The sequence below is a fragment of the Poecilia reticulata genome, linkage group LG17 (assembly GCF_000633615.1).
Source record: "Poecilia reticulata strain Guanapo linkage group LG17, Guppy_female_1.0+MT, whole genome shotgun sequence".
NCBI classification, from domain to species: domain Eukaryota; kingdom Metazoa; phylum Chordata; class Actinopteri; order Cyprinodontiformes; family Poeciliidae; genus Poecilia; species Poecilia reticulata.
The window spans coordinates 25105418-25116017 of NC_024347.1; the positions used below are offsets into that span (position 1 = coordinate 25105418).

At 37.2% G+C, this 10600-nt stretch overlaps 1 protein-coding gene and 1 long non-coding RNA gene across 2 annotated transcripts in view; one reads left to right on the forward strand and one right to left on the reverse strand.

Moving 5' to 3' along the window:
* The window catches only part of cacnb2b (calcium channel, voltage-dependent, beta 2b), a 16150-nt gene extending 8397 nt beyond the window's left edge, over positions 1-7753 (reverse strand). The window contains exons 1-7 of the mRNA XM_017310202.1: positions 7704-7753; positions 3123-3188; positions 2174-2296; positions 1778-1917; positions 991-1052; positions 869-894; positions 65-145 (exon numbers count right to left, since the gene is read on the reverse strand). Coding sequence (XP_017165691.1) covers positions 65-145; positions 869-894; positions 991-1052; positions 1778-1917; positions 2174-2296; positions 3123-3188; positions 7704-7748 — 543 coding nt within the window. The 5' untranslated portion in view covers positions 7749-7753. The remainder of the gene's footprint in view (positions 1-64; positions 146-868; positions 895-990; positions 1053-1777; positions 1918-2173; positions 2297-3122; positions 3189-7703) is intronic.
* LOC108167119 (uncharacterized) overlaps positions 7698-10600 on the forward strand; it is a 9783-nt gene continuing 6880 nt past the window's right edge. Inside the window, exons 1-2 of the long non-coding RNA XR_001777527.1 lie at positions 7698-7786; positions 8505-8595. This is a non-coding gene — a long non-coding RNA (uncharacterized LOC108167119). The remainder of the gene's footprint in view (positions 7787-8504; positions 8596-10600) is intronic.

Genomic DNA, 10600 nt, shown 5'->3' on the forward strand with positions numbered 1-10600 from the left:
GTGACAATTGTTATGAGTTTTTGCTAAAATTGTTGAATTGAATCAAATGTCAGAAGAAACTCGCCTCTAAGCCCTTCAATGACGGTCCCATCAGAACCACTGGTCGCATTGTTGGCACAACATCATACATGGTCACCTGTTCCCCCTGCAGACACAAACACACCGTATGGTTTCCATGAAATACATCCACTTTGTTATTGTTGTAAGAAAGTTGCACTTTGGTATGTCCAGTCTCTCTCTCAAAAGCCTTAGTTTGTGTTTTAAATAAGCAGGAAAAACAATACATCCAACACTAATTTGACATTCAATTGTGCTTTCTGTAAAGAAGAAAAGGTAACTGAACATTTAAGGAGTTCAACAATCTGAAAATTTCAAGTTGTGCTTTGGGTTTGCCGTACAAAGAACATCTGTTGCATTGAACTGTTGGATTTTCWTGTTCCTCTACCAGACATGCTCTAATGTGTCCAAGAGCTGAACTCAGATGTTTAATAAGCAAATTGGTTAGTGATGCAGTTGAAACATGTCARCCCTTTGTCAACAGAACCACCAAACATTTTGTTTCTAGTCTTTTATTCATGACGTTACACTACATCTAWTTTCATTGTAACTAAACATGAATCCCRTTTGGGAACTGAAAACTTTTATATTTCAAATAAAGTATTTAATATGTATGTATTAAGACAGCGAATCATCATTAACAATCCTTATTGAATGGATCCAGGCACTTCTAGAAAGAAATCTGTGCTTCTTTTTGAAATACCAGGTTTATTTGAACGGTGCCTAAAGTCCTCAAATCTGATGTGTAACGAATGTGAAGCTAAACTTTTGTGGCTTCACAAAAGTTATACAATTTAGCTTTGTCACTTACCGGTTTCTTTTTCACCTGCTGGTTGGCTGCTCACACAGAAAAAAAGAAGCCGTGTTAACTTAATTRCCATTAAGGATAGATTTAATAGTATGCATTTAGTCTCATTCGGTGCACAAACTGACCTTGTGAAGGAGGAGTGTATTTCTTTGAGTTCATGTCTTGAGCTGCTTGAGCTGCTGCTTTGCTGAAACAAGAAATGAGTTATGAATTATCTCACAGAGGTTTGATAAAAGTTCACAGCTTTACTTATAAGGGTCTACTGTCAGTGCTCAATGGGCACGGGACGGGTTGCACCCRAGACTGGTCACCAGTCCATCACACGGCCACACAGAGACACCCAGCACAAACAACTGTTTACACGCACACACGCAATTAACCTAACAGTCATGTCTGTGTTCACARAAGAAATTATAAATGAAAAACGTCTATMAGAGATATAACTCTCTTTGTTGAAATTTTGCAAGGTGAGATTCACTCAGTGAGAGAGAAGACTGCTAGAAAAATGAACATAATGAGAAGTATAATGACTTAAACTTCTCTAAAGGGGACTCGGTTTAAATTTGGTTTCATCTTTCCACTGCTGTGCTGCTGGCTTGTTTTGAGGGATCGTTTTCTCCGTTAAGATGTGTTATTCTGTAACAGGCTTGTAGATTTTTATCCCCAGTGGTTCTTCTAGGTTGAGCCTGGTTATKAATTTAACCAGGAAACCGAGTCTGACTTATTGGATTAGGAATATGCACAATTTTCTTGGTGCTATCAGGTCTCAAAGACATTTCACAAATATTTTCTAACATTTCTTTTCTAGGACCCAGTTTAAATGCATTGATTTACATTCTTCTTCTTTAATACATTGGCTTCTGGTTCCTTCCTTAAAAAAATGTAAACAATCAAGCAGTATTGTGAACCTACCTGGCCAAGGCCTTGGCAGCTTTTCTGGCTTGGACTTCTCTTCTGATGAGAATGGTTTCCAGGTTAACCGGACTGGGGACGAAGCCCACCACCCCATCCTCCTTCACCGGCCGTCCGATCCACCATTCATTGTTAAATTTCTTCCAATTGCAAAGCAAATCAAACAAGACATTGAACTGTGAATAAAAAAGTTTAACACTGATGTTCCCCATAATTACTAATCAGTGTTAATTATAGAAAATGCATCATTATATGTCATACCTATCAATATGGAACAAAGCTTGATAAAAACCCAAGTTTTTCTAAAGACAACAATATTGTATGCATGTCAGTCTGTGCTGGTAATTATTATTTTTTTGATTTATCAGTACATGTTGACCTTTTTTCAATGCATACCTCTTTGACATGAAGGAAGTCTTTGGCCTCAAATGTGACGGCTTGGCCCGGCACAGGGACGTTGTCGTCGTCAGCTGGCGTGTAAGAGAAGTTGCAACGTACAGCAAAGGCCACAGGCTTGTACTGAGGGCATAGAAYAGGTGTTATAGTTATTTAAAACAAATGTGGAACACGTACAGCACTATGGGTGAWGAGACGTAAAAATGAATGAAGGCTAATTCATTCATTTTTAYGTACTTCAGTTTTACTCTTGTACATTAGTGAGACAGCAGAGCTAAGGCTAAAGTTGTAAGTAGCATTTGTTATAGTGAACAAAAGTCTATTGTGTCTTCATCTTTGCTGGAGGTTAGCCACTGTCACAGCATTGCTGACTGAAAAACTTGTTGCTGATGTAATCCTATAGAAGTCAAATGTCAGCGGCATAACGATCAAGCTGCTAATTACTTCACTTTGCACAGATGAGGCTTTAGGGCCAGCAGAGTTACAAGCTGGGGAGATTTTCCATGTTAATTATGCAGCACCGGTGGGAGTACATTAAATCTGTAGAGGATGATCTGCTTCAATATTCAACAGGACATATCAGCAGGGATTGCTTAGCTGGCAAAGACAGGCCCACCTTAAAGTCGTAATGATCAATCCTACAGACATTTGACTTCTATAGGATTACATCAGCAACAATTTAAAACTATAATTAAAATCTTTTTTTAAGCTCATTGVCTYGTGTTTGTCACTCTATTGCAGAATAGTTTGAAATCTGTCAGTTGAAGTACATGAATCAGGACGTTCATTATTCCTTTCTGTGACGTAATCTCCTTTTGGACAGTCTTTCTGTACATCTAGTACAGAAAGACTGTACTAGATGTAGTACAGTCTTTCTGTACTAGAAAGACTGTACTACATCCTCCAGAAACGAAGGAAACGAAGGAAATGATGCAACACCACCAAGTACCTTAGCCTTTTCCAGCTGCACCTGGGCGTTTCTCTCCTCAACAAAATCCGAGTCCTGACGCTCTCCCTTCAAACAGAATATTAYCACAATGTTAAGTGGAACGTGTGGAGTTACATACAATTATTTAAAGAAATTAAAATATACTGCCACTAAAATACATAAGGACACTTTTGTGTAATGTCTTATTAATTCTATTATTTGTGCGTAGAGTTAACTACTTTATCTCCAACCAGTTAAACTCATCATGCTTAATTTACTTAATAAGAAGACACTGAATGCACATGTTTGTTAATGCAAGGCGACAAATAAATAATCAGATAACTTTTAACTTTGTGGCAAGAAACGAAGGTTCATCCCAGAKATGAACCTGGGATGTTTAAATTCCCAAATTAAGCAGTAAATAAAGCCAAAGTACCAAAACATAATTTGRAAAAACTGAACATTCAAATTAGTAAAAGAAGAAAAAAGTATGTCAACACTAAAACTAAAAGAATCAAGATAACTCCAAAACACACTGAAGTTACTGATGGTGTCAGCATGTGCTCTGGGCAAATCACAATGAACTCAAATTCAAAAGAAAAATATGACATTTTTTGTCATTATTTAGTACTGAACTCTGTCCTAATTGGGAGTTTAACATGTGCACAGTCTTTGCAGTAACCCCTGCATATGGTTGCCTATGTGCTGATTGTTAATGGTATTTGTAATTATCTGTCTTTTCTTTTACAACACAAAACATGAAAAACCAATCCTCTGTACTGGTTAAAGTCAGTTCATCTTTATAAAATGTCTTRGACTGATTTAATGCTTCACTRATAAACTTTTGACTTAAGAAAGTGTTCTTGAATTACTTTAACATCCTCGGATMAATTTATCTTGAAACTCCTTGTCTTTAATTTTCATCAAGTGTTGCCACAGATTCCCTGCCGGGATGCTCGAGTTGCTGTGCCATGCCTCTCAGAGATTAGATTGTCCTCTCAAAGACATGGCAATTAATGGCCTTTGTGTCATAGCCAGGGGGATGGCACAGCCTCTAGTGTGCACTCAAGATATTCACTTAAATCCTATTGTCACAAATCACCTCCTCAGTTGCAACAACAACTTAGTGTGGTGCGTTTTAACACAAAAGTGTGTCCTCTCATGTTAGTTGGGGGAATTTGGCTTCTGTCACAAATTAAAGCTGTTGCCCTATTTAAGACATTAACTGTGAAAACCACGATGTAYACAAAGCAAGAATAATTTCTGCCACCTCAAAAAAAATGCACACCAGATAACACTGCACGGTAGTACAAGCTTAAAATCAAAAAGTAGTTGAAAAGAGACATCTAGAAGTTCAGTAGATGCACAAAAGTTGAAAATGAAAAATAAAAAATAAACTTTTGCTAACGCTTTATGCTTTGGAAAAAAAGATATCAAAATACACTAACGTTATCAGAAAGGACACAGAGAGGAAAAGTAAGAAAATTCCCCTGGGACAAAATTATGCCCATTCATGGCTTTTTGTTTATCCATGCCTGGTGTAGACATCTGTTCGCACAGCACTCGCCCATTYTGCAAGCCAATGTCACCCAGCCAACAGTGCAAAACAGCCCCACCGAATTAGACGCACGTCTTTTTCTTAATTTASATGTAGTCATAGTTAATGATTATTCACTTTTTATTCACAGGATATAAAACAAGCCTCATCGGAACACAAATTAAAATTTACACCCTTTAGGAGGGCATTAGCAGCAGGTGCTGTACGTTACCAAATAATCAATAATATGACCATGTAATGTACATGCATTACTTTTGGCAGCTTGCTAAGTTGAAACTTCTAAAATGTGTGTCTGTTAACAAAATGATAAAGAGGAACTGACTGTCATTTAAGAGAAGCTGAATCCAAAGCAAGAGGGAGGGAAACGTGTGTCACTGTTAACCCTGGTAAAGCTTTTCAGAAAAGGGATCACCATCCCAACAGTCAAACAAGGTGATGGTATTTGTTTTGCRCTTCAGGACCTGGATTACTTTCCAAAATTGATGGTCCCTTAATTCTTATCAGAGTGTCCGGCCATCGGTTTGTAACCTTAATCTTAAGCACATTTAGATTACGCAGCAGGACATTGACCTGAAACATATGTGCTAGTCTACTTCTAATTCTCTCAAGAGAGAGAATTTAGGGTTTTGAAGTGGAGAAAAAAGATTTTGCTTAGTTTAGATTGAGCTACAATGACATTATCTTTAACAAGCTAATTGTATTCTAAGACCCTCTAAGTGAAGTAGTTAGAGCCATTCTGTGTGAAAGAGGGTACCAAATTCCTCTACACCAATAAAAACATACTTTTCCATTTATCATGCAACCATATTTAGGTTTAGAGGGAGTTTTCCACAAACGCTCGTGTTGGTTTGGGTAATGGTTTTTTTCCAATTTATAAATTAAAGCATCACTTTAAAGCGAAACTTTGCTTCATATTTACTCAGGTTGTTTTTTTCTGATATTAAACTTCTATCTGAGACACTAAAGCYGAAAAAAAGTGAAAACAGAAAGATCCAATAGCCTTTCAGCACTTTGTAGCAAACGTTTGTATTTAACCAACTATGAAACACAGAGATTGAGGTTTGGGCCTTGGGGCTCTTTTAGTAGACTTTGGAACTCAGAACAACTTAAGTGTTWTGAAGTAAATTTGGATGACAATTCAATTCTGAGACTGAGCCAATATTGAGTAGTTTATTAAGGCAATATTCACCACCATGAGTCAATCTGCAAAAGATGGACTGAACTAAAGAATTAATGACCCAAGAAACCTCCACCATCAATTTTGGATCTGAACCGGAGTAATGGTGTGATAAACTTCAAGAAATYATGCATAAATAAGGTTAACACACAAAATGGAGGTCATAATCTCAGCGTTGTCCATATTCTAGAGAAAGAAAACTACTTAAAATTACTTTCCCATATGTGGACTTTCAAATTATTGAACATTATAGGGTGTATTTCTTTTGTTTGTTTTGTATACCACCTTTGTATTTTGACACCTGCAAGTTCTATGTTCTTTATTGATCTCCCATCCCAGTCAGTCAAACTTTCACCACGATGAAGAACCAGATCATCATAACTATCATACTCTGTTGAGAAAAAGACGACTCTCGTGGGGCCCTGGTCTCCCAGTAGTCTATTCATTATTATGCCTCAATCTCAGGTTTAACAAACACCAGTGTTTGGAAATGGCCTTGAAAAGGCATCAAAAGAAAAATTAAAAAAAAGAGACAGCTAACTGATGCTTTAAAGTCACTTAAACTCTGTCTGCCATTCTGTCCACATCGTCTCCGACTTCCCGCTTTTTGTGTGCTGTTTGAGCGCCTCTCAGTTGCAGCTGACAGGGASAKAAACCTCCAGAATTATTTTACTGCTGTACACAAAAAACATAAGACTGCCTCATTTCATATGCAGTTGTCCACTAATGAAGTAAACTGAAACAACAGCAACAAATGCATGAGAACACAATGAAAGCATAGGCGAAGCAAAGTGAAGGACAAAGATAATGTGAGCAGGTAAAACTGGATCCCACAATGTCCAACCTGAAGGTGACTCCTTTTCCGTTCAAAAGTGTTTACACAGCTCTTTTGGTGTATGCCAGAGAAGTGCATTAGGAAGGAAGCCTCTCATTGGGAAGATGAAAGTCCCTAATAGGGAATAATCAGAGGAGCCAACTGGCTGACCTGTAGCACTGCCATTCCTTAAGAGGGCGAACTAAAATGTAGAATGGGTATTTAAGAAATGCAAATGCAAACATAAGGGGTACTGCTACATTAAAGATAATAGCAGTAGGTATGCCTTTCCTGGTCAATTTGACAGTTTTAAAAAAGAAATCAATCTAGAATCTGGTGTCATCACATCACATGAGAATAGCAGCAGGCAATGTTTTTGGTTTTCATTGACTCCTGAAGTTGTGAGACACAGCCTCTCCAGTGTGGGAAAGAAAAGTACTCAAGTGCTTATTTCACGCCTAATTTTGACAGCCTCACCAAATTTCATCTTCTGATTTGCATACTTTACTGTAAACTTTTGCTGTGTTCCCGTTCAGTTTTCACGAGTGTTATTCTCATTAAGTCCAAAATCTGTTTACATTTCTAGAAAAAACAGTTAGGTTTCCAAAACAAACAGCAAAACAAAAATTCTTCTGAACCTTTAGTTAAGTGAAGGTTTGAAGGCAAATTACAATTCCCAATGTTTAAAAAAAAATATAAACATATGATTTGTAGAGTTCTCCACCTAAAGATGGTTTTCTTGTTGCACACTAATTCAACAGATGGGGAGATGTTTCCATAGCAACCATTCAGAGAAATTTGTCACCTAAACACAAACATCGCCCACAGGAAAAGCTAAGTCTYCCATTATAACAACTCAAAAAAATAAATAMAAATCTCTTATGAAKAAATTTTAGACCTTTAATTCATACTGAATGCTGTAAAGGGATATAAGATATTATCCCTTTACAGCTACTGTGTGTTGATACATTAAATGTGTATAAAATATGTGTTTGTGTGGCTGGKTGTTTATCTTGTGTGTCTCTCTGTGTTGCTATGGGATGGACTGGCGACCTGCCCAAGGTGTATCCTGCCGTTTGCCCAATGACCACTGGACATGGACACTAGCGCCCCCGCAATCCTGCAAGGATAAGCCGGTACAGATCATGCATGGATGGATGTTTTAAGATCGGCTCTACAGATATTTTCAAAGGACGTTGATGCATTAACATTCTCTGTTTCCAGATGTGTGTCAATGCTTTTCTGTTTTAAAGTCAGTGCAACAGTTTACTAATCTAATTGTGACTAATAAAATCCACCAGTTGGAAGTAAGCCCAGATCTCYGTATACTGTTTTTTTTCCCGCATCAAAGGAAATATTATCATTTTTTATYTGATTACATCGGTGCTCTTACTGTCCTCTTATTGTTCATTTGCCGCTCATTAACGGTTGGTTAATTATTCCAAAGACTGTGAGGATTTCTTTGCCACGCACTCATTTGGTCATTAACATTTGCTCATTTGCATAATGTGTGCTCTCCAATACACTTTTCTCCGATCCCTGTTTCATCAGCTGCCTTGCATAATTTGTCTGAAGGAAACTGGCTGTGTGCCCTCTGCCTGATGCTATTTTAGAGTAGATAAGGTAGCTTTCACATAACATTTTAGATATCCTATTACTCATTTAAACAATTAGCAAACTGGCGTGTGCAGCTTGTTTGATAGTAGTGCTTTTTAGCGTTACTGTTTATGTATGTTTCTTTCAGAAGGAAGTAATATGTAACGCATCTAACAACTAAAATATACTCATGATGTGTAACATTTKAATCAATGTCTAATTGTGTCTCTTGGTCCTTTCCTATTGTTGTCCAAACAGGCCTAAACCACCAAGACAAGACTACAGTTAACCACTGATGTGTGCTGCCTTAACTACCACCAAGATGTTAGCAGCAGATCCCTGAAACCCTGTAAGTTGTGAGGTTAGGCCTCTGTATATCTAACTTGATTTCTGACACTTTTAATTGAGGACAGGGAATTTGGAGGCCAGGTCAACACTTCAAATACCAACGCAAGGTTATAAAAATATAGCAACGTGATTGTTGAGTGCAGAATTGCTAACTTTATACATATTACTAAATCTTGTTCAAATGTGCTAAAAWTATTCCAACAGCATTGTTGCATTCTGAAGTAATTGAATTAATAGTGCACACAGTACCATTGATAGGTTTTCCACCATATATATAACGAAATGTAGAAAAGGATCAGTGAAAATCATAGAAAGGGAATTGACAACATGGAATATGTGGATTGGCATTATTAAACTTCCATTAAATTAAGGTAATCTTAAATTTAAGGTATTTGGTGGCATAAAAGSAAATTGGGAAATAATGTTAGAGTGGATTTCAACGTGAATAAAAATTTCTAAGAGTGATTATAAACAACAAACTCTGCCAGAAGTCACAAACCAAATATTTAAGATAAAAATTATCTCAATCTATGACCACTCTTCATAAAAAGGGACACATAGAGTAAGAAAATGCTTGTTTCTAWTATACTGTTCTCTTAAAGCACCACATGTGTTCAGATTTAGAAAAAGGAATCGATACAGATTCAATAATATAATAGAAAGAAGAAATTGTTAATCGCTGCACTAGGATTGCTCCAAACTGGTCCGATAATAATCAGTAGTTAATACCATCAGTAATATTTTCAGTTTTAAGCATTCAAAGGAGAGTAAAACATCTGACTAATGTAGTATGAGATTAGGTAATGTTGTCGCTGGGTGATTGTTGGTTCTTCCTTTCTGAACAAGCAGCAAATGTTTCTGTAAGTCCACATTTCACCTCCTAAGAACTTGTTAGTCTCATGGTTGAAATATCCCTGCTTTGCTTTTACAGCCTCCTGCTTTTATCTGCAGTGACAAAAGTTMAAATTATTACACTGGCTCTTTCTTTTTGCTATTTCAAACAATTCRGCTTWGAGGACAAAATGSTTGCTTGCTGTCTGTAGTATCCCACCTACTAATAGGTGCCTGATGAAGGGATAGTCATTGTTAAACACGTTACCCGTCAGTGGTTTTATGYGTGRCCARCACAAAATATGGCATAAAAATAAGAAGTAGAYCTTGACAATAAGGGATGTGAATGCCKGAATAAATATWAAGGTGTATTCATTATACTTCTTTKAAGAAATGCAGCTAAACTCATTACGAGGATCCGTTACCACTTGTTGCTGTCCTGAGGTTAATCACCCCGATGTGCCTTGGTTTCTTATAAAACAATGACTAAGCACATTCGCTTTCCTTTGGAAACATTTTATAGTTTCCAATATTTACTGTTATCATTGCCCAGTTATTCATCGGAAGAAAAAAAGCGAAACCAAAGTCACCAGAGACAGAATAATGACTAAAAGATCTTCTAGGAGAAAGGCTGTGTGTGTCCTAAGCCTTCTCTCTCACTGTCTTTCTCTCTGTCTCTCTCACATTTTCTTTCTGTGTCTGTCTGGGTCTCTGATTGTCTCTGCGTAAGGAGATTAAGATAGCATGCGTCAATCTAGGATTTAGGTCCAAAGAGACAAATGCAAATTCCACACAGACTGCCAACTCTGCTTCCTGTGACTATGAGCCCACAAGTTCAAGCTCCCTCATCAGAGACAGWCACAGACTCCATTAACTATATCAATATAATTTAATGCCTGACGTTTTTGGCTCTTTTAATAGATATAGCTCTGGATGTCCCTCATCTCTGCACATGATACAGTGTGATGTAATACGGCTGGAAAGAGGGAGGTCTGTCCCTTTGTATGGATATCACTAGGGAAAAATAAATTCTTTATTCTTCTTAGAAATAATTTCCAATTATATTTGAACTACCTGTACCTGAAACTATCTGCAACTCGACTGTACTTCATAGCCACAAAGTAATGATAGCACATCATAAAAAACACACGACTTGTGTGTGTATATTATATATA